This window comes from Peromyscus maniculatus, chromosome 16 (assembly GCF_049852395.1).
Source record: "Peromyscus maniculatus bairdii isolate BWxNUB_F1_BW_parent chromosome 16, HU_Pman_BW_mat_3.1, whole genome shotgun sequence".
Classification (NCBI taxonomy): domain Eukaryota; kingdom Metazoa; phylum Chordata; class Mammalia; order Rodentia; family Cricetidae; genus Peromyscus; species Peromyscus maniculatus.
In genome coordinates this window covers 63,514,955-63,538,647 of record NC_134867.1, presented here as the reverse complement: position 1 = coordinate 63,538,647, position 23,693 = coordinate 63,514,955, and the positions used below count along the sequence as shown (strand labels likewise).

Genomic DNA, 23,693 nt, shown 5'->3' with positions numbered 1-23,693 from the left:
AACCTCAACCGAATGGCAATGGGGAAGTGGCAGGGGCGTTCTGAACCGACGTTGGTTAGAACACTGGCTTTAGTGCCCTGGGGAGGGAGGAATTTGAGCTGCCAGCAATAACGACGGACAGTGACTCACACTTTCATCAGTCACTCTGGCCAGCCATCCATGGTGCATTGCCAGGTTTAATGGATGGTAACTGTTGACCATAGTGGTTTATGCGACCTAACGAACGTCCAATAGAAAGGCGCAGCCCAGCTCAAGTGCCGTCGGAACTGACAGGCGGGGGACAGCTGTTTGGTGTGACTTGACATCTCCCGTCTAAAACTGCCGAGTTCTGACTTTCCAGTCCTGGTTTTACTCTTTTACTATGGTCATAACGTAGAATGCCGTCTTAGCCTTTGAACGGAAGCGGTTAAGATTTCGTGGCATCTTGTCGGTCGCCCAGAGCCCACGTGCTCCCAAAGCTTTGCCCTTTGGTCACGCAGCACCTGTCTCCCCACTAAGTCAAACTGTCCCAGCGAGCGCTCTGCGTCAGAGGGAAGGTCCTGAATCCCACAGCACACTGTGCTGTATACTCTGTGTGCCCTGTGTGAAGATGCTGCATGGGTGAATCTTACTCTTTCTGGTTCCTTTGCAGGTTTGACGGATGAGAAAGTGAAGGCCTATCTCTCTCTCCACCCCCAGGTCTTAGATGAGTTTGTTTCTGAAAGTGTCAGTGCGGAGACTGTAGAAAAGTGGCTGAAGAGAAAAAACAACAAAGTTGAAGGTAAGATGCCTCGGGCCCACCCGCCCGCTTGCTCGCTAGCCTGCTCGCGCCAAGTGCGCACAGATTTCAGACCAAACTTTGCTAGCCCAGAATGGGACAGCGTGTTTTAGAAAACAAAATATGTTTAATTCCAACACTCGGGAGGCAGAGGCAGGCGGACCTCTGTAAGTTCGAGGCCAGCCTGGTCTACAAAGTGAGTCCAGGACAGCCAGAGCTGTATATGTAGAAACCCTGCCTTGATAAAACAAAACAAAACGAAACCTAAAACAACAACAACAAAAAAACAAGCAAACAAAAACTCATGAAATAGAGATGTGCATTTTATTTCTGTCAGTTTTATTTATTTATTTATTTATTTATTTATTTATTTATTTATTATTTATTTACTTTTTTAAAGGTAACATTGTTAGAAAGAGGAACTAAATAAATATGAGAGAGACATCCTTAATTAAAAAAAAAAAAGACCTGGCAAATAATTGCTGAGAATTTACTTAGTGCTTATGGTATTAGTCAGCTTGGAGTCACCGCAGCGCGGCATCTGAGGCTGTGAACTCAAAAGAGAAAAGGTTCATTTGTTTCCAGCTCAGGATTTAATAGCCCCATAGCCTTTGGCTTCTGGCAAGGACAGCGGATGGCAGTGGCAGGGACATGTGTCCCAGTGAAGAGCTGTCATCACCAGCTGGGAAGAGAGACTGAGGGAGGAGATGGGTTCCCCATGGTCCCCACATCTGCTCTGGTGGCTACAGGGCCTCTCACAGGCCCTTCTACCTGATGGGCCACAGCACACCAGGGAGAACCGCTTTGTGGGCCGAGGGAACACTGTCTGCGTGCAGACCATACCAGTGATGAGTATTGATTAGGAAACACAGTTCACGTTCCTATCTCTAGATACTGCATTTTGCACAAGGCTGTCTGAAAACACCGTGCAGGAAGAACCCAGCTTGTCTTTGACCTGTCCTTCCTTCCTAGTCACGGAGGATACCAGAATGGAACCTCCAGAGGTCAGATGAGGATGGCCCTTTTGAATGCATTGTAGAGAGGGGAGAAGGACTGTTTTAAACTTCAGATTCTTTGATGGGTTGCCTGTGCTCTGGTAAATAGCCTCCCCCAGTGGTCACCCAGGTAACGCTGTGCAAGCTCAGTGGGTCATACACCAAAGACAGGCTTGCCAGTTTCAGGGCAAGAAGGCTGAGGAGAACTGATGCATGAAACTGTGAAAAGAATGAAAAATAGAAACGTTTGGATTCCTGGGATTTCAAGCATAGTGTACTTAAAATTTATGCAAAATACCATTTTAGAGGAGGGCTCCCTTTGTGTGTTTCTCTCTTATTCTCAGAAATCTATTTATCTTTTAAAGTAATCAATTACTTTTGTAGTTCAAAGAATAGAAAGTAGAGCTGTGCATGTGCCGGGCAAGTTCTCTACCAACAAACCACATCTCCAGGCTTTAAAAATGCATTTATGTTTGGGAAAAAGTCTTCACCAACCCCACATCTGACAGAGGACTGATACCAGAATATATAAGGAACTCAAGAAATTAGACATCAAAATGCCCAACAGTTCGATTAAGAAATGGGCTATAGAACTAAACAGAAAATTCTCAACAGAGGAAACTCAAATGGCTGAAAGACATTTAAGGAATTGCTCAACATCCCTAATTATCAGGGAAATGCAAATCAAAACAACTCTGAGACAACACCTTACGCCTGTCAGAATGGCTAAGATCAAAAACACTGAAGATACCTTATGCTGGAGAGGATGTGGAGCTAGGGGAACACTCCTCCACTGCTGGTGGGAATGCAAGCTTGTACAACCACTTTGGAAATCAATATGGCACTTTCTTAGAAAATTGGGAATAAATCTCCCCCAAGACCCAGCTGTACCACTCTTGGGCATATACCCAAGGAATGCTCAATCATACCACAGGGGCACTTGCTCAGCTATGTTCATATCAGCATTGTTTGTAAAAGCCAGAACCTGGAAACAACCTAGATGCCCTTCAACTGAAGAATGTATAAATAAAATGTGGTACATATACACAATGGAATACTACTCAGCAGAGAAAAACAATGACATCATGAGGTTTGCAGGCAAATGGATGGATGTAGAAAAAAATCATCCTGAGTGAGGTAACCCAGACTCAGAAAGACAAACATGGTATGTACTCACTCATAGGAGGATACTAGATGTGGAACAAGGATGACTGGACTGCTACTCATATCACCAGTGAGGCTACCTGGAGAACAGGACCCCAAGAAAGACACGGGGATCTCCCAATGATGGTGAAATGGCTGAGATCTACGTGAACAGCCTGGACATGAGTGGGGGTAATGAAGGGTGAGGGTCGAGGGAAAGAGAGCTTGGGGTAGTGGGAGATCCCAGCTGGATCAAGAACAGAGAAGGAGAACAAGGAATAGGAGACCATGCTAAATGAAGACCACATGAGAATAGGAAGAAGCAAAGTGCTAGAGAGACCCACAGAAGTCCACAAAGATATCCCCACAATAGACTGCTAGCAATGGTCGAGAGACAACCGGAACTGACCTACTCTGGTGATGGGATGGCCAAATACCCTAATTGTCGTGCTAGAAATCCCATCCAATGACTGAGGAAACTGGATGCAGAGATCCATGGCTAGGCCCTGGGTGGAGCTCCGGGAGTCCAATTAGCGAGAAAGAGGAGGGTTTATATGAGCGAGAATTGTTGAGACCAAGGTTGGATAAAGCACAGGGACAAATAACCAAATGAATGGAAACACAGGAATTATGAACCAATGGCTGAGGGGCCCCCAGCTGGATCAGGCCCTCTGAATAGATGAGACAGTTGATTGGCTTGATCTGTTTGGGAGGCATCTAGGCAGTGGTACCAGGTCCTGTGCTCAGTGCATGAGTTGGCTGTTTGAAACCTGGGACTTATGCAGGGACACTTGGCTCAGCCTGGGAGGAAGGGACTGGACCTGCCTGGACTGAGTCTACCAGGTTGATCTCAATCCTCGGGGGAGGCTTTGCTCTGGAGGAGATGGGAATGGGGGGTGGGCTGGGGAAAAGGGGAGGGGTGCGGGAGGGGGGAGAACAAGGGAATCCGTGGCTGATATGTAGACCTAATTATATTGTAAAATAAAATAAAATTAAATAAAAAAATTTAAAAAAAACAAAAAAAATACATTTATTTTAAACACAGGTTGCTTAAGAAACAGTTGTATTTATGAAAAGAAGTGTAGACTCAAAAGGTATGTGAGGTCAAATTCATTTCCCCTCAAACTGAGTCAATGTGAATGTGCTTTCTTTGAATATTGCGGAATAGTTTTCCTTTATTTCTAAATGGATATATTTGGCTATCTGACCACGTTTGGCCTCTCATTTTTATGCATGTTGTGCTCATAGGCACAGTTAATTCTACTTTTGTGTTAACACCAAAATAGTAGTTCTGGGGGATCTTCTTAGTGTGCTAAACATCGTAACTTCTGTCTGACACACAGAAGTGGGTGTTCTAAAGATGCAGTAGAAACATGGGCAGTTTCCACGCTCTGAGTAAGTCTTTATAGTTTCTGAACTTATAATAAAAACAAATATTTGCAAAAGAGAGCTTTCTCACTGAGATGTGAAGCAGTTTTAAAAGCAACCGTAGTGATTTGTACAGTGTCTACGAGTGTGTGTCTGTGTGTGTGAGCATATGTTTTAAGACAAAGAAATGTAGAAACAAATCGGAGACCAGCATTTTTCCTCTCAGTCCAATCCTGTCATTGATGACTAAGAGCAAAGCTTAACCACCGTGTCCCATCACTGTGAATCAGAGACTGGAAACCAGTTTGAGATGGTTGACACCTTGCAAAGGGTGGCTGGGCTTTGAAGGCACATCCTGTCGAATGGTGCTTATTTGGGGCCAGGGAAGAGGGCTCAGTCCTGCTCAGGTGCCTTCCACAAAGCACGAGGATTTGGGTCCAGACCTCCAGCACCCACGTAAGAACCTGGCATCGTGGTGGGCACCAGTAACCCCAGTAGTAGAGTGTGGCCCTAAAGACAACTGGGTCTCTAAAGCTCACTGGCTAGCCTGCCTGACCAAATCAGAGATTGCATCTTCCAGGGAGGCAGAGTGACTGGGGAAATACCAGTGCCAAACTCTTGTCTCTGCATGAATGTACACACACACACACACACACACACACACACACACACACACACACACACACACACAATGTGTTTTTCAATTTACTATGTAATAAAGGATAATGCCACGCAAAAACGTGAGTTTCTGTTGCTGTAATAAACACCTTGACCGTAAGCAACTTGGGAAGCAGAGAGTGTATTTCCGCTTACAACTCTCGGGATACACTGTTGCTGAGGAAGGCTAGGGCAGGAACTTGAACAGGGCAGGAACCTGGAGGTGGAAGCTGCCTCAGAGGCCATGGAGGGCTGCTGCCCCCTGGACTGCTCCCTGGAGGTCGCCCACCCCTTGTCCTCCAGGGGTCCTCCAGGCCAGGAGCGGCAGCACTCACGATGGCCAGGCCACTCCCACATCAGTCACTAATCAAGAATCACGTACTACAGTCTTGCTTACAGCGGGATCTTCTGGAGGAGTTTTCTCAGCTGAGAGTCCCTCTTCCCAAATGACGCTAGCTAGCGTGTGTCAAATTGACATAAAACTCGCCAGCACAGAACAGGAAATTAAGTTTAGTTCTTACAAATGAAAATTTCCATCAACTTTAGTGTTTTTATGTAAGTTAACACTAAACATTTTTATTAGGGCTTGAGAGATAGCTCAGTGGTTAATAGCAAGTCCTGCCCTTGCAGAACCAAGTGTGGTTCCCAGCACCCACACGGGGTGCTCACAACCACTTGCTTTGGCTCCAGGTTATTCAGTATCACTGTCCTCCTCTGGCATCTGCACTCTTGTGCACTTACCAACAGAAACACACACACACACACACACACACACACACACACACACACACACACACACACACACGGTATCAGTTACTTTTCTGTTGCTGTGAAGAAATGCCATGAACAAAAGCAGTGTATGGAAGGAAATGCTCATCAGGCGCTTGGTTTCGGAGCACAGAGTCCATCGTGGCATTTGGGAAGTCGTGGCACAGAGGCAGAAGCAGGAGGGTGGCTCGTCATCGGCCAGGTGGTTCTTGCTAGCCCGTGGTCACTTGTCACGCTGGCGCTGGGCAAATTTTTCCCAAGCTCATTTGAAGGCTTCCTAAGGGAGTGAATTGTACCAGAAATGTTGACTATCGTTTATACCAACTGTGTGGGACCAGGTACCAGATGGGTCTCAGATGTTGTTGTTTCTCTGTCTCTCTGTCTCTGTCTCTGTCTCTCTGTGTGTGTGTGTATGCATAATATTTGCATTGACTTTACACTTAATTTGAAAATCCATAACTAGACTTTTGAATTAGAAGGGCCAACTCGTGCATATTTTCAGTCCCTCAAGGCAGCTTGTAGGAAGTGGTGTGCGGAGCTCTTGCTGAGGTCTCCAGAGCATGTTAAAAGGTTCACTCGTCTAACAAATAGGAGAAAGTTGTGATTTGTTGTTTTCTTTTTGGAGGTCTGACAGCCTGGTCTGTCTGTCTCTGCAGTTAGCTCGTAGTCAGGAAAATCTGATGGGAGAAGGGGAGGGAACAGGGCTCCAGGGTGGGGGTGACCACTGGACCATTCAGATTAGAGCCTGAGTGGTGTTCTTATTTGTTTACAGTACAATCACATTGCTTCTTTACCATTTCCACTTCAAATGTATAACATTTTATGTGCAGCTGAGAGGCATCTCTGTGTGTGTGTATGTGTGTGTGAATATGTCTGTCTGTCTGTCTGTGTGTATAATAAAGATTTTAAAACCATGCCACCCCACCATACTATTTGATAGCCGGAGATTCAGATTGAACTGCATTTAAACTGGTTACTATCTAACAGATGGCTCCTATGCTGGTGTAGAGTGTAACAGCATCTTAAACCAATGAGGCACGAGCTCCCCTGCCAGAACACACAGCCTTGTGCAAAGTTGTAGTTTGTAGAACACTAAAAACGATGTACGCATCGTGAATAAACAAACAAGACATGTGTGAAATGGTTTTCATGGATCGTAATTTTGGGCACCTTTCTTTCTTTTCCTTGCAACTAGAATGATTTTTATCCTATTACAATTATTTTACCTCAGCAGTCGAAATTGCATTATCAACATGAAACTTTCAAGTCATGTGTTCATTTCCTTTTGGCAAATGGAAGTCATGCGTTGAAAGCTTTGATGCGAGTTATAAATAATCATGAGTCTACCAACTGTAAGCACAAAAGGAGGCAGCGCTGGCAGTAACTGATACATTGTTTACTGCTACATTGTATCAGTTCAGATAATTGTGTGTCGATTACTCTGACGACAACGTGTCTTTAAGTGTGTGGCTTGGGAGTGAGGTAGCTTATGATTCTGAGCCGGACCTCAGGTCGAGATTCTAATAATATGAAAAATGAAGTCTCATCATTACACCATTGTGGGTGCCTGGGAAACCGATCCAAGTGTATTCTTTTGCTGTGGACTAGACTCATTTCTGAAGCCGTGTCTGTATTGTCTTGGAAGCTGGTGGCGGCTCTTAGTTATGCACTAAAAGCCATTATGTTTTCTAAGCAGATGTCTCACTTCTGAGTGATTCAAATGAATAAAAACTTGATGAACCATTAGGTTTTGGAAAATTCATGTTTTCATTGAGGTTTCTCTATACTGTTTGTATTTTCTTGTTGCACATATAGAAAAAGATGTTTAAATGTTAGTTGATGTAATTCTTCTCAGCATTTAAAATTTTGTTTCACCTACGACAGATTTTTAAACATAAAATCCATGAAAAATAGTGGTACAATAACTTCCCCTTGTTTTCAAATCTACCTCTTAAAGCCTTTCTGAAAATGTAACAGCTATCTAAGTTGACTTCAGGTTGCATAGGCCATTGTAGAAACGTCCATTTGGGAAGCTAGTGTCTTCACTAGGTTTTCTGTTGTGTAACACAACATCATGACCAAAAGTACAAAGGGTGTATTTCATCCCACAACCCTCGGGTCCCACTCGTCACTGAGGGACGTCAGGGCAGGATCAGAGCAGGGACCTGGAGAAGCAGAAGCCACAGAAAGACCGCTGCTTCCTGGCTGGCTGCTTGCTGCCTGATCAGCCTGCTTTCTTAGACTGCCCAGGACCACCTGCCTGTCTAGGAAGGCTCCACCCACAGTCAGCCGGGCCTTCCCACATCAGCCACTAATAAAGACAATGCCCCGCTAGGCTTGTTCACTGGTCAGTCTGGTAGGAACATTTTCTCAATTATGATTCCCTCTTCCCGAATGGCCCTAACTTGTGTCAAATTGACAAAAGTGCTTTGATAGCTAGTTGTCCTTTGAATGTGACCCGGGGTGACATGCTTTCCTGGCTAACCATTCAGTTACCAGTTCACAGTTATTGATTGCTTGCTTGCTGTGAGTGTGTGTGTGGTTTGGGTAAAAATAAAAATGATCTCCATAGGCTCATAGGGGTCATAGGGAATGGCACTATTAGAAATCGGAGCCTTGTTGGAGTAGGTATAGCTTTGATGGAGGAGGTGTGTCACTACGGGTTGGGCTTGAGGTCTCAAATGCTCAAGCCAGGTCTAGAGTGGCATTCACCCCCCACTGCCTGCCAATCCAGATGTAGCACTCTCAGCTCCTTCTCCAGCACCGTGTCTGCCTGCACGCCACCATGCTTCCTGCCAAGATGATAATGGACTGAACCTCTGAACTGTAAGCCAGCCCCGATGGACTGTTCTCCTTTATGAGAGTTGCCGTGGTCATGGTGTCTCTTCACAGCAATAGAAACCCTAGCTCAGACTGTGTATAATTGTAGAAAAGGGCATAAAGAGCGCCCTCTTCCCTCAAAGCTCGTTTGTTCCAGAGAAGTCATCGTAACAAGTGTGTGAGCGGAGGAGGGTAAGGTTATTTTAGCATCGTCGACTGTGTATAGTAGAGAAATTAGTGTAATGTCTAGCATAGAAATGTTAATGAAATTTTCAAATCTGGCATTTGCCTTCAGCCAGTTAAACCTGGCTTCGGTGTTGAGAACCGCTGTCTGCCTGGTGTCCCGGGCTGTTTGCGATGCCGTGGGAGCAGTATTTCCTGTGCTTTATGGTGGTAGGTGTATGACATCATCAGAGCACAGGGACCAAGGCGGTGGCATTTGGTGGTGAAGACATCACCGGGGAGAGGAGGCGAGTTGTTAGGGGGCTCGGTGTCACCAGCGACTCCTGGACGAGGGAATCGTCACCCCGCAGCTGGCCAGGCTCACTGTGTCCACCTCACTCAGACGGCCTGGTTTGCATGGGTTCTGCAGGACTTCCTGTGTTTGCTGGGTTTGAAGGCCAGCGCTAGGCACCCGGGTACCTGGAAGACTAAGGGTAGTGCTGGCGTGGGCGGAGGGGCTCTGAGAAAGGGCAAGAGCAGGAGCAGGACTTGGGGCTTGATTTCTGAGAGGACTGAGGAAGGAGCAGAGCAGTGGTCTGGGAGGCGCGGGCTGCTCAGGTGATGTGGCCTGTGCAGCCATTCGCTCAGATGATGGCCGGGGTGAGACAATAAGCGCGTGTATGGCTCCTCCCCCTTGTTCGCTCTGGAGTGGCAGCTTTGATGCGCTGCCCCGCTAAGAGTCCCCAGCTTGGAAACCGCTGTTTGTTTGTTTGTTTGCTTTTTAGTACCCCTCCCCCATGTTTGTACCTGGTGTGGAGGTGGGGGTGGGGAACACATGGCGGCAAACTTTCTGTATTTGTTCCCCCTTTCTGTATCGCCCTGCCATTCATGTTCTCTGCTTGGTTTCCTTCCTTGGTTCTGTTGTTTTGATACCAGCCACCCCGGCTGCCCAGAGCTGTGGAGTTCAAGGGCAGTGTGTACCTAGTGCCTCTGGCGAGATCGGCTCTTATCTCGGGAAGGGAGGGTCCCTAAGAAGATAGAATTTAGTCCTCAGGAGGCCCCCTGAAGACTGAGCTGCACGGGAGGGTAGTTATGAGAAAACTTCAAAGCACACCCAGGCCTTTGGGAACATCACAGCAGGGGGAGGCACTGGTCAGGCCCCACCTCCTGGGGCTCACTTCTAAGAACAATGCCAATACCTTGAAATTTAGATAAGAACCTTTGAAGATTTGATAATGTGAGTTTCCCCGAGTGAGCTGTCAGCTGCCCTGTTAGGAACAGGTCAGTCAGGTTTCAGGGTTCTGGTCACCCGTGGCCTCCCCAGGTCAGCCCACAGGTCTGCTTCAGAGGTGCAGTGGCTGTGGGAACTGAGTGGCTCAGCTTTGAAAGGGAAGCAAGACTTTGCAAGTATTTTTGCATTACTGCCCCGAGATGTAAAGGCCAGTGTGACTTTAGTGTTTTCAAGTGGAATCAATGGCTATTCCCCTTGGCTTAAGCACACTTTAAAAACCTAAATATAAAACACAAAAAGCACTTGGTGAAAAGTACAGTCTGAGCAAGCTGTATATCACGAAGCAGGTCTACACTCACCTCCGAGGAAGAGCTTAGGAAAGCTGGCCTCAAAATTCCAAAGCAGTGAAACATGACAAAAATTATGAAAATAATCAACACTAAGAAATAATAACTGACAAAGAACGGCTGTTGTTCAGGATAATTGAGAGATTAATTTTCAGCTAAATGCTTTATATCAAACATAGTCAAAGGCACCTGTGGTTGGAATGAGCATGGCCCTCATAGGCTTCTATATTTGTATGCTTAGTTCCCAGTTTATAACTGCTTGGGAAGGGTTAGGAGGTGTGGCCTTACTCGGGTAGGTGCCTTTGATTGAGGAGGTGTGAAGTTTCAGGAGCTTACAGAAGGCCTAGTGTCTGTCTGTCTGTCTGCCCCCCCCCCCCCCCCCCCCCCCGGCTGTAGATCAGGGTGTGTAAAGCTCTCAGCTACTTCTCCAGCACCACGCCTGTCTGCTTCCCACCATGATGATCATGGACAAACCTTCTGAAACTGTAAGCAAGGCCCCAGTTAGATGCTTTCTTTTATGAAGGTTACCTTGGCCATGGTTCCTCTTGACAGCAACAGAGCAGTTAAGGAGGACATCTCTGTAAGTGGTATTTCAGCAGGTGTGCGAAGCACTGGCTTTGGTACCATTTCCTGTGTCTGCAGAATGACTCAGTTGGGTTTCTTTTGAAGGCAGAGGGCTTGGAGTTGTTTATGTTGTATCACGGGAGTTAAAATGTGTTGACCACACTGACTGAAGGACCATCTGAGAATCTTGTGATAAAGTGCACTTCACACTGGCTGTCCACCTTCTGTTTTGATCTGTTTTTACCACTTGAAGCAGGCTCAGTTAATGAAGGAAAGAGGCTCATTTCACTCACAGTTTTGGAGACCCAAGGGCCTAGCACTGGCCCGATGATGATGTCGCAGCTTCAGGAGGACATTTCTGTGTGGGCAGAGATCCCGTTTTGAAAATGGATCCCCCAGAGGCTGGGCTCCCCTATGTCTTTTCGGGGTGTCCCCTTAATGACCCCGCACTAGGTTCCCTCTTTCAAAGGTCCGTAGCTTCCCACCACTACACAGAGGACCAAGAGCTTCCAATCAGCTTGCTTGATGCTAAGACAGACTCTGAGACCCTTTCAGGGTGGTTTGACCTGGGGCATCCGGCACGGAAGAAGGTGGGTATTTGGAAATCCACCCTAGTGGGTGAATTCGATTGTTTCTCCTTGATTCCTCTCCCGCCATCAGTGAGAATATGAAAGAGAAAGATGGAAGGCTACGTGCTTCTTTTACAAGAAAAAAATACATTTAAGTCAATATTCGCGGGTATAGCAGAGCCAGGAAGGCTAGAAATGAACCATTTCGGGACTTGAAAAGGCTAACAGCCGAGGGAAGTGTTCGTCCTTCCCGGACTCTCCTGTTTCCAGGGTGTATTCCACGTGGAAACGTGTGGTGGTGGAAACCCTGGTGGGGGAGTTCTTAGTGAGCTAGTGGGAACCCCGAGAAGAGCCCCTGTTCTCTGCAGCAGCAGGGCCATGCCAGCAGAGTGTGGGGTGCAGGTGAGAGGTGGAGCCTCCTGGCATGGGTGTGGGTGAAGGAGGTGGGATGCTGTCTCCCATCTCGGCTTCTCTTTGGTCCTCCAGTGGTTTTCCCTCCCTTTGGCCATTCCCTCTGAGATCTCTCCCGTTATCTGAGAGGAGGTAGACAACCTGCTATTCATTTGTGTGTCTGAGTGGTGTGAGAAGTCATGATTTCTTCTTCTTCTGATTTCAAACTGTGTGGTTTTTTTTTAAATCTTTGTTGAATGATAGTTGTTTTTCTCTTTTCAAAGTGTTTTTTTTTTTTTCATACCTTTGAAAAGTTTCTCTGTTGTCTTTTGTAAGTATATGTCAAAATGTCTTTGGTGTGGAAAAGCATTCCTCACCCACACAGTTGCCAGCACCTGCCCCAGGAAGAGCCACAGGTGATGACGCCTGGTATGTGCCCTCCCAGGACCTGCACACTGGCCTGATTGGCACTGTGTGGCCAGGGGTCTGTTGATTCTTCATCATGGGTAGGCAGTGTGAGCAGCGAGGTGAAGTCTGAACTCTACACACCACACGTCGCATGCTGTCATTGTTCTAAAGTGACACCATCCTCAGTGTGAATGTTCCAGAACTTAAAATACGCAGGTGACGGTTTCATGGCAACCTGTAGAAACTGGCTCTAGGCTGTCAGCCTCTCACTGTTGACTTTTTTGTGTTCGATGCTCTTTTCATTGCTGTGAAAGGTTTTCCTCAACGGGACAGCTAATCAGTTTCATCTTTTGACTTTGTGCCCTCTCTGCACATTCCCGGTTGGCTGTGCTCTCAACCTTCTTGGCTCTGAGTTCATCCATGTCGTTGGAACAGGAAGAGTTCTTATGACAGTGTCATGTTGAGTAACGCGTTTTGTGCAGACTTTCAGCCAGGCAGCTCGAGGTTGAGCTTTTGCCTCAGCAGCCTTCTGGGTCAGCTTCCACACCCCTCACATAGCACTAGAACCTCTTCAACGACTGAAGCAGGGTTGGTCAGCCCCTGACACTGGTGACCTCCCACGACAGCCAGGTACATTTAAAAAAATACTTGGCTATTAGTTTTCCTGGTGTATGATTCTGCGGAATTTAAATCATCTAGGTTCATGTGACCACCAGATGGAGGACACGGCACACCTGTGACACGACCCTCTCCCCTCCTGGCCACTCTGTCCATCTGATTCTGCAGTAACCGAATGGTTCTCTGGTGATTGGCTTTGTTTTTCCCGGTTCTGTAGATGGAATCAAGTGATGCTTAACCACTTCCAGCCTCTCGTGTCTCTTGGCACCTTGGCTCTGAGGTCCACCAGAGCTGTGGTGTACACGGGCTGTGTTCTTTGTTGCTGGGCTGTCATTGGTTGTACATGACCGCTTTGCATCCCCAAGCCTCTACTAAAGCACAGTTGGCTCACTTCCAGTGTTTTGAAGTCGAGAATAATAATGATATGGCTTTGCAGTGAAAGTGCCCGCCACGCAAGCCTTCTGATCTGAGTCCCGTCCTCACAGCCTATGGTGGAAGGAAAACATGGTCACAAAAAGTTGCCCTCTGACTTCCACGTACAGACCATGCCACACATGTGCCTGTATTAAGATATGCATATCACATATGACAACAACAACAATAAAACAACAATTTAAAAAAGGGTTTTAAAGTACATAGAGGAAAACACCTGACATGGCATTCTGGCCTCCATACACACAGGGCACACATATGCCCATGTACCTGAACATATGCTTGCTTGTGCATGCGTGTGTGCGCGCACGCGCGCGCACACACGAACCTGTACTCACAGACTATACATTACACATACACAAATAAAAAAGAGTAACATTTCTGCCACTTTACATTGTTTCTGAGGAGTGCTAAGAAGGTAGGAGGTCATTGGCCTGTTCGCTTGTTGAAGAAACGGGTGTGTGTCTGCCTGACATGGGCTTTGACATGAGGGAGTTACTGTAAGATGTCCCAGTCTTTATAAATACCATCTGCTCCATGTTTCTGCTGCCTGTGGTTTCCCATACATGTAGTTCTATGATGTTTTATAGGTTGTCAGTTCTCAGGAATTGTTTGGTGCCATAGCTTGCCATCCATTTACTTAGCCTCTTGGTCTTACATAGTGTTTGGCATGGCAGCATATAGAAGATGTTCATTCAAGGAACGGAGACCGAGGGACCGAAGGCTAATTTGGAAGCTCTGCACTTGTCTCCACAGAGTTAACGCTGTTCATGGTCAGACAGTTCAAGGTTGTATTTTTTAGCACATTGTGTGAAAACAGTTCTCTGTCACTACACACTGGCCTTTGGAGTAAATATCACCTGCCACAGGAAAGGGTCGTCTTTAGCATCTCAGGGCTCTCTTCATTCTGTGGCTTTATTGCTGTATGTAAGAATGAGGTAAAGGGAATACACACACCGTTCAGAGTGTGACAGTTACAGCCATCTGACACACACCAAAGGGTGACAGTTACAGCCATCTGACACACACCGTTCAGAGTGTGACAGTTACAGCCATCTGACACACACCGTTCAAAGTGTGACAGTTACAGCCATCTGACACACACCGTTCAGAGTGTGACAGGATCGTCAGAGTTTTTCTGAGTGATCCGAGTTGGACCAATGGCAGAGGTGAAACCGGGGAGCCATTCTGAGGCTGGAGCAGCTCTTCTGTCCCCTCCACTCTCCCATCTCTCGTCAGTTAGTCAGTACCAAGTGGTTAGCCCTGAAACTGCACACATATAAGGGAGACTGAAGGAACTCAACAGGATGTATATGTATGTGTCTATTCATATATGTAACGGTAGCATTTAAAGAAATAGCAGCAAGGAATTTGAGAGGGAATGAGAGGGCATGGGATGTGTTGGGGGAGAAGAGGGAAGGGAGGAAATGATGTAATTATATTTTAATTTCAAAAATTGTAAATAAGCGCATTATGACACTTGGAAGCCGCCTGCAGTCTCCCTTGAATTCTCCCATGTGAGGTCGTCTCAGGTGCTGGGAGCTGCTTATTATCAGCAGAAATTCTGCTGTCACATCACGTACGGCTTCAGGAGTATATGCTAGGAACTGAAGGTTCCTAGGTCTGGATTGACCAGTAAAAGCAGGGCTGCTAGTGCCCAGGTCAGAGGTGTCTGCTTGTCTTTGGAAATCATGTGACTCAGAAGCCAAAGCCTGGGGGCGGGGCACAGGGAGCCTCTCGGAGGTAGTTTGAAGGACAGGATCCAGGGAGCGGTGGGCCCTGGAGGGAGAGGCTCCTGTTGGTACCTTGGGAGGAGAGACTTCTCCCGTGCTGGTGGGGAGTGTGGCGAGGGGTGAGGGGAATTACTGGTATAGGAGAGAAGGGCAACTGCTGGAGTGTGCTACTGTTAAGTAACAGAGTGGGAACAGAGCCAAGGGGAGGGGTGGGCACAGGGAGGAGGAGGGGAGGGTGGGCACAGGGAGGAGGAGGGGAGGGTGGGCACAGGGAGGAGGAGGGGAGGGGTGGGCACAGGGAGGAGGAGGGGAGGGGTGGGCACAGGGAGGAGGAGGGGAGGGTGGGCACAGGGAGGAGGGGGGGTGGGCTTCCAATGAGCTGAGCGAGGATGTGCGAGTCTCTGTAGTGATGACTTTGTCCTCCGGGTCTGTCCTCAAGAGGGAACAGTGCAGTCATATGGTAGCTCAGGTTGTTGTTTGGAGACTCCCCGCCCCCACCCACGGTGTTTCCCGGAAGCTGCAGCAGTTTACACCTCCACCATCAGGAGATAAGACTTTCCCTTTCCCTGAAGCCTCATTAGCATGCGCTACTGTCTGGGCTCTTGATGACAGCCATTCTGACTGGGGTCTGTGGAATTGGAATCCCCAAACAGTCTTCTCTGACGGCTAAGGAAGTTGAACTCCTTTTCAAGTATTTATTGACCATTTGTGTCTCCTCTGTTGAGACTATCTATTCCATGCATTAGTCCTCGTGCTGGTTGGCACCTGTGTGTACAAGTTGGTGTATGTAGTGGATATGTGTGCGTGTGTGTGTGTGTGTGTGTGTGTGTGTGTGTGTGTGTGCGCGTGTATGTGATGGTGGAGGCTGACACCCGGTGCCCTCTATTGTACTCCCCCTTATGTATTGGGACAAGGTCTGTCACTGAACATGAGCTCATTGACTCGGCTAGAGTGGCCAGCTGTTGAGCTCCCAAGATCCACCTGTCTCTGGCCCCCCAGCCCTGGGGTTATGACCATGTGCTGCCCCTACTGGCTTTTTCAGTGTTGCTGGAGTCCCAAACTCAGGTTCCCACGTTCTTCCATTAATTCCAGAGTGAGCACGTGACAGCAGCCACAGGAGCACCTCAGGTCTGCCAGCACGTTCGGATTTCTGTAATCTGTTGTTACAAGTGTGGGTCCATGACTGTGATTCCACCTCACATCCAGGAAACATGGAAAGCGATCACAAAACACAAATACCCGCACAGTTAGAAAGACATAAAATATTTAAAGGGGGTATTTACTGTGAGAGGGACACCACTCAGCACTAGGAAAACCCCGAGGGGATTCTTTTCCTCCAGGCCCGGTTCTTGCTAAGGCTTTTAAAGATCATTAAGATGGAGTTTGGATGGAGAGATGGTTTCCCCTTTCTGAGGAAATACATCTGTCTTTAGCAAGTGCGGTCATGGCTGCGCAGCCGATGCTTGTTTCCTTGTTCGTGTGTCTCAGTGGCCTCCACGGCTCCCGAGGACAGGGCTGAGTGCCTGGACACAGGCTCCTCAGTATCCAGAAGCTGCCCAGGTGTGTAGTTAAAGAGGAGGCGCTCTTCTTCCTGAAGACCCGGGTCCTCTCCTGTGAACCTGTCTACTGATAATTTGATGCTCACGAATAATTTAGTCTGTTATCCAAGTCAGTTCCCTCTTTCCCACTACCCCTTCCCCAGCTATTCAAAGGGAGCTTGGCCTTTATTTAGACTGTGTGAAATGCCCACCAGCAGGTCAGTTGTGAGTGCTGCTGGAAGCCACCAGGCCGGCATTCCAAACTGTGGCTCTACCCTGGAGTTCCTCTGGTCTACCAGCAATGGTGACAGTCTGGGCTGGAGGGGGCAAGTTTCTTCTTCGTTGTCATTTAGTTTTGGAAGAAGAACTCTGTTTTTCAGTAATGGTTCTCATTGTCAGGATGGTGTCTCTCTGGATGTTTTCTGGCTCCCAAGTATAGCACTTTCCCAAGGGAGCACTGCCAGGCCCTGCAGACCCCAGCCTGCCACTGCTTGCTGGAGTGCCTGCACTGCCTCTGAGGTGCTCCCGCACCGCCCCTGAGGTGGTGCTCCTGCACTGCCCCTGAGGAGCTCCTGCACTGCCTCTGAGGTGCTCCTGCACCGCCCCTGAGGAGCTCCTGCACTGCCTCTGAGGTGCTCCCGCACCGCCCCCGAGGAGGTGCTCCCGCACCGCCCCCGAGGTGCTCCTGCACTGCCCCGAGGTGCTCCTGCACTATGGAATGGAATTAGACACTTGACTTCTACACATTTGACTCTCTGGGTCAAGAGAGTTCAGTAAATAAAATTGCCAAGTATGGGAAGAGGGAACATGGATTTCTTGGTGACCCACAGTACAACATTCCCTGTGTGTAATAGACTTGACGTTCATTTAGCACAAGTTGTAAGTGCTAAAGTCAGGTGAAGAGGACAGGGAAGAGGAGGGGGAAGGAGAGGGGAGGAGGAAATATTTCTAAATTCGTTCCAAGGTGAAAATCCAGAAATCATCTATAGGCAAAAGTTTGTTGTTTTTTTTTTTTTTCCCCTCCAGATACTTTAAATTGCCCATTGAGCTGAAGATGGTTGGTTCTGTAGATATATTGCAGGCAGTGTATCTTTTACACACACTAGTTTGAGAAGTAATATGCCAGATCTTGACCTGGTTAGTACTTGCATAGGAGCAATAGGCCAGGGCAATGAGAAGAGCAGGAAAATATTTGTTAATTTGTTAGCAGATGTTGGACTCTGAAACTATTCTCTGTAGTGATGGCGGGAGCTAAAGTCTGGGGCCATGCTTGATTGACACCCAACCCCACCACACACTGTGACTGCGAGTTGGATGCCTGTAAAGATGATTGTGTTTGATAATTAATTAATTAGTTAAATTTGAGACATGCTTTCACTCGACAGCGTAGGCTGGCCTCAGACTTACAATCCTCCTGCCCCAGCCTCCAGAGGCTCATGCCGCCATGCCAGCCAGTTAGCTTTTTTAAAATCCATGCTTACTGAATTGCTTTGATATAGTTTTTTGATTACACTAATCCAAGCCTTTATAGCTTTAGAGTGCACTAATAAGCTGATAATGGTTTAATAGTTCCATTTTCAGAGCGGTTCAGGAAAAGATAAATGGGAGGTGAAGAGCAGGTGAAAAACCCCATGATGCTCCTCCAATAAAGAAGATTGGCCTTTAGTCCCAGCCCTCGGGAGGCAGAGGCAGGCGGATCTCTACGAGTTGCGGGCCAGCCTGGTCTACAAAGCGAATTCCAGGACAGTCTTGGCTGTTACACAGAGAAACTGTGTCTTGAAAAGCGCCCCCCCCCCCCAAAAAAAAAAAGGTTAAAAAGCACCTTTGACCTGGTACATTCTTCATTCTTGGGGCAGTCTCACACAGTACCTACGCTGTTCATCAACCATCGCCCACATCCAGTGAGCATACCCTGGTAGAGTGGGCAACCAGTTTTGAAATCGAGTTGTTCATTCTGAAAGCCACAGTGTACTGTGGGACTAGACTTCCTATGGTAGTGGAAATGGCTTCCGGGACACACTGGGAGCCGGTGATGGGTTGATGGGCACACCGAAAAGGAGGTTCAAACCTGTCTGAACTTGGGAGCTGGTGCAGGGGCTGTTTTTGACTGTGTCTGCTGTATACACACACACACACACACACACACACACACACACACACACACACACACACGCACGCACGCACGCACGCGCATGTGCGCACGCACGGCACAGCCAGTTTCTGGTGCAGGTGCACTGTACTTGCCGACAGACTTAGATGGCTGGAGATGATGCAGGACCCGAAATGACGATGCTTGCAAAAGCGTCGTTTATTTCAGAGAAAGGATACAGCAGTGAAGCAGCAGGTCTACCTGCTGGGTGTGGAGGGGTGGGCGGAGCTTCAGCAGCTGCCCAGCCACTCTGGACCCTGTGCCTCACACCCAGGAGGTCACACTGGCATCTCCTTGTCTAAAGCCAGCCCTAGGGGCAGGTCCTGGGGGCCTCACTGGGACTAGCTGCCAACCATGGCTGAGACTTCAGCAGTGGCTGCCAAAGATGGAGCGTGCACTGCTTGCCTGGCCAGGCCACTGCCATTGCAGGGGAGTGGCCGGACCCTTTCATGCCTGCTGGCATGACTCCTCATGCACCCAGGGATCTGTGGTGCATTTCTGGGGTTTGCAGCACCCCCCCCCCCCGCAGCTTCTGTGGAGTTGAGTGTGCGTGTGTAACTGCATTTCCATTTTAGAATCTTAAAAATGTGACCTGTGCCAGCGGCTGCTGAGGTATTTAATCTCCCCCTTATTCTCTTAATTCATTATGTTTAACCTTTACGAGACTCTCAGGCTTCCTCAGAGGAAGCTGTGCAGAAGTGTGTCAGGGGGTGAACAGGTGTGTGTCTCAGTGTGCCTTCCGGATGCTAATTGTCTCTCCTTGCTTCTCCATCCCCAGATGAATCGGCTCCTAAGGAAGTCAGCAGGGTGAGTAACCGAACGAATGCAGTTTCTACACCACTGTCCCGGGACTGGAAACGTGAAGTTCCCTTCTCTAATTTCCCTGTTGTCTTAGCACTGAGGTGAGAAAAGCACAGCAGAACTCGGCACCCTTTCCAGGGTGTCCCCGGGGCAGCCGATGCAGAGAGAGGCTGCACACGGAAGCCCCGGGGCGGAACACCCAGGTGAGGCACACATGTGCCTGCACATCTGGAATCGTGCCACAGCTAGACTCTTAGAGCCAGGAGACGGCCGGATTTACAGATTCTCCAGAGGAACCGTGAAGGCGGCATTGGCCAAGCATCCTCATGTGGAGATGTCAACTCAGCCCTGGTGGCAGAGGCCACCCTCAAGCCATCTCCTAGGCAGGACACCACAGCCCAACACTGAGCTGACTCCCTCTTGAACCTTGCCTGTGAAGATCCCTGGATCTCAGCTCAGTCATCTTTACTTGTGGAGGAAGCAAGGCCGATGACTGTGGTGAAGGCTTGGTAGTGTGCTCAGCACCCCGAGATGGTCAGGAGGGTCGTCTCCATCTAGAGTAATACGGTTAAGGGGTCTAGCCCACTTAGCCGCCAGCAGGCAGACCAGAGACAGCTCAGACAGTGAAGTACCTCTGGTGCACACGTGAGGACCTGTGTTTGGATCCCCAGCCCCCATCTTAAAAGAAAAGGCAGGGGTGGCAGTGTGTGTCCATAACCCTAGTAGTAGGGGCGTTTGAGGGATCCAGGATTATGCCTGTTACCAGCCATGTTCCTGTCTTTTCTGTTTCGTGATTGGCTCTTAGAAAGATGTTCTGAAGCCGGGCGTTGGTGGCGCACGCCTTTAATCCCAGCACTCGGGAGGCAGAGCCAGGCGGATCTCTGTGAGTTCGAGGCCAGCCTGGGCTACCAAGTGAGCTCCAGGAAAGGCGCAAAGCTACACAGAGAAACCCTGTCTCGAAAAACCAAAAAAAAAAAAAAAAAAAAAAGAGTTGAGCAGTGGTGGCGCTCGCCTTTAATCCCAGCATTTGGGGGGCAGAAGCTGGCAGATCTCTGTGAGTTTGAGGCCAGTTTGGTCTACAGAGCTAGTTCCAGGACAGCCAAGGAATACAGAAGAAACTCTGTCTCAAAAGACAAAAACAACTGAAGACAAAAAAACAAAAACAAAAAACAAAGGAAAGAAAAAGAAAGAGGCTCTGACCAGAATAGGGAGAGACAGCATCCATATAAGAAGCGATCTCAACTCTCAGTTGCTGGGATGTGCCGCCCTGTGGGCATGTCTGGGCTCCTGGGGGCAGAATACGGCATCTGTGTGCTGCTGCACTCTCACAAATGGACTGTGGCAGAATGGAGTGCATTTTGAGGCTTTCTTTTATAATGTTGATTTTTTTTTTCTCTCCCCCGAGTATTTATAAAAGGCTGCTCTTTGCCCTTGGAATGAATGGCGTTGGTGCTCATTAGGATCTTGGTGAATGCTTTGGTTTTTACTAAGCCAGCCTGATGTGGGGAGTGTCACACTTAGCTGAATCCCATCTCTTTGGAGTGCTCTCACTGGGTTGTCTCTTGGCCCCGCTGATCTGCGGTACTGATACTCTGTAGACCCCCAGGGCCACTGTGTGCCCTGCTGACTGTGAGTTCTGTAGCAGGGTGCCCCCCCCCCCCCGGTCCTGTTCACACTTTTGCTCACATCGGACCATGGACCATCACAATTAAAATTGTGTCTGTGTTTCCGCCCGTATGGTTAACCCATTGATAATCCTTCTGCAGACTCGAATTCTCCCGAGAAAACCAAACAAATGCTTCCCCGAAGTTCATTTTCCGTAGGTCGGTCCTTCCTCACGCAGAAGTTAGCCTCTGTCCCGTGTGTGCTGCTCACACTGTGGTCGTGTGGACAGACCTTCACAAAACCTTTGCATGCAGTCGAGTGTGTCTTGGGGGTCGCTGTTTCATTTCTGTTTTAACTGACTGTACTCGTGGATGGATGGCTAGTTTCCCACACTTCTTTGCCGTTCACGTCTGTGTCTTACAGAGTCTCCTGACAGTGCAGAGGGTGAGCCACACACATCACTTTCAGAGCTCAGTGATCAGGGGCCTTGAGGGGACGGGGCTTAGAATGGTCCCCAGCAGTGTGACCGCCCGGTTTTTTTCCTGAGTGCATGGGACAGATTGCTTTTCCGGAGTCTGGATCCCATTCTCTGGCCTCCACCTTCCCTTGGCCTGGCGAGGGCGGCGACCACATTGCTTCTGTTTAACGCCTCGGTGTGCTGAGGGAACGGTAATGTTTGCTGTCAGTCCAGTCTCGGGGTCACGCCAGGCTCTCCCCATGTTGAATTGGAGTCCTGGGTCATCACTCTCCCCGGGATATTGTTCTTTACTTCCCGAGTCATCCTTTTGGGGAAAGGATTAAGTCAGCCCCAGTTTTTCAGCTTGACTCCCTTGGTCTTGAACCTTTGGCAGAGTTGCCTTTAGACTCCTGGATGCAGCAGCCACAGCTGCCCAGACTCACCACGGCTTCCGATTTCTCCTTGACTCGATTTGCGTGTGATTTAGTTAAGAAAGAGAAGGGCATCCCTTGATAGCTTTAATTGTAGCTTTCTTCCTTCTCTGCGGAAGTGAAATGCCCATACCACCGTGGGACTTTCTGAGTGTCCTGTCTTTGATTCCTGTGAGCACACAGTTGAGTGTCACAGGGCTGTGCTGTGTGCCCTGTGTGCCCGTCCTCGGCTCTGTAGGGAGGGAGGTGGCCGCAGCTAGTGCCGCTCTTCCCAGAGGGACTGGGACAGGACAGGTTTGTAGAGGATGGTGAGGAGTTCTCAGGTACAGGAGGGGTTGAGAACAGGAAGGTGGTCGTCCAGGGGCAGCCAGTGTGCCTGGGGGACCTCTAATATGATGTGAAGGCTCCAAGGGGCTGGAAACAGCGGTGTCAAGAATGTCATTAAGATTGCACCATGTGGAGCAATTCTTTTGTTGAGCTCACAGCATTCAAATGCTTAGGCGGTAAGGTGGAGACTGAGCCGCAGGGTTGGGGCCTCCCTCAGCCTAATGAGCAGCAGAGCACTATTTCCTGCCTCCACAGTGCTTTGCTGCATCCCGAGCCGAGAGCAGCGCTGTATTTTACACAGAAGCCAGTGTCCCGCGGGGCTGACATTCATTCCTTTGGGGAATATTTTTTGACTTCATGCAAATGATTTTCACCTGGGTGTTTACATCCTTTACATTTCTTTGCTTACTCCGTAGTATTTATTCTTTGAAACTGAGCCCTTTTTGGTGGGGAATACAGACCTGAAGCTGGGTGGGGGAGCAGCAGGGGCAGGGAGCAGGTGTGCTCCCTGCCGAGGCTGCTCTTTCAAGGGCTCCATTTCCCGGAAAGTGAGAGGGGTCTCTGTAGAAGATCCTCCTCCGCCAAGGATCACTTGATCCTGTGAATAGGGTCAGACACCTTCTGATCCCTAGAACTGGAGTTAACAGATGGTTGTGAGCCACCATGTGGGCGTGGGAAATTGAACCTGGATCCTCTAGAAGAGCAGCAAGTGCTCTTAACTGCTGAACCATCTCTCCAGCCCCTCAGGAGAGGTGTTCTAATGGCTGCGCAGAAAACCTAGTTATAACTGAACATATAAAGCCAAGGAAGCCGGAAGGTAAACGTGCCAAGACTCAGAGCTTCTCTGTGACTGAGTAGGAAATGGGGGTCTTCTGTCTAGATGGGTGTAAAGTGAAGTGGATTGTTTCAGTGTCCCCAAGGGCAGGTGAAGTCCTGTTAGCACTGAATTTCCTAAAAGTGCAAATATACGTTAATGTGGCTGATTTTGCAGCCATGCTCAGTCAGTTCTGAAGCAAAGCGTTAAAACATGGTTCATTTCTCAAGAGTGACAGTGACGGCACAGCTCTGGACTCAGGGGGAAGGGGAGGAGTCACTGTGCCTCCCTCCAGCCAACAGCCATAGCTGGCATGATATCGCCAAGGGTAGACCACGAGAGACCGGAGCAGGAGGCTGGGGAGTTCAGGGCCAGCCTCTACCACATAGTGAGTCTGACGCCAGAAGGACTGCCTTGGAGGCTATCTCAGAGTAACAAAAACAAAAACAAAAACAAAAACAAAAACAAAAAACCCAACAACAGAAAAGAACAAAGTGAGGACGTGGAGAGTGAGAACATGCATCCTTTAAAATCCAAGTAAAGAAGTAGCAATTACATAAAAAACGTAGAGGCTGAAGTGTGTGTTGTTAGTGTAAATACATGTCAGGC

General features: G+C 48.5%; 1 protein-coding gene across 10 annotated transcripts in view; it reads left to right on the top strand.

The window, feature by feature from the left end:
- Nucleotides 1-23,693, top strand: part of Pde10a (phosphodiesterase 10A) — a 432,646-nt gene that overhangs the window by 346,843 nt on the left and 62,110 nt on the right. For 7 of the 10 annotated variants that reach the window (XM_076552890.1, XM_015994831.3, XM_015994828.3 and 4 more), the window contains 2 exons: nucleotides 632-760; nucleotides 19,428-19,456. In XM_076552890.1, the coding sequence (XP_076409005.1) occupies nucleotides 632-760; nucleotides 19,428-19,456 (158 nt within the window). The remainder of the gene's footprint in view (nucleotides 1-631; nucleotides 761-19,427; nucleotides 19,457-23,693) is intronic. The other 3 variants (XM_042262416.2, XM_076552891.1, XM_042262413.2) reach the window with 1 other exon arrangement.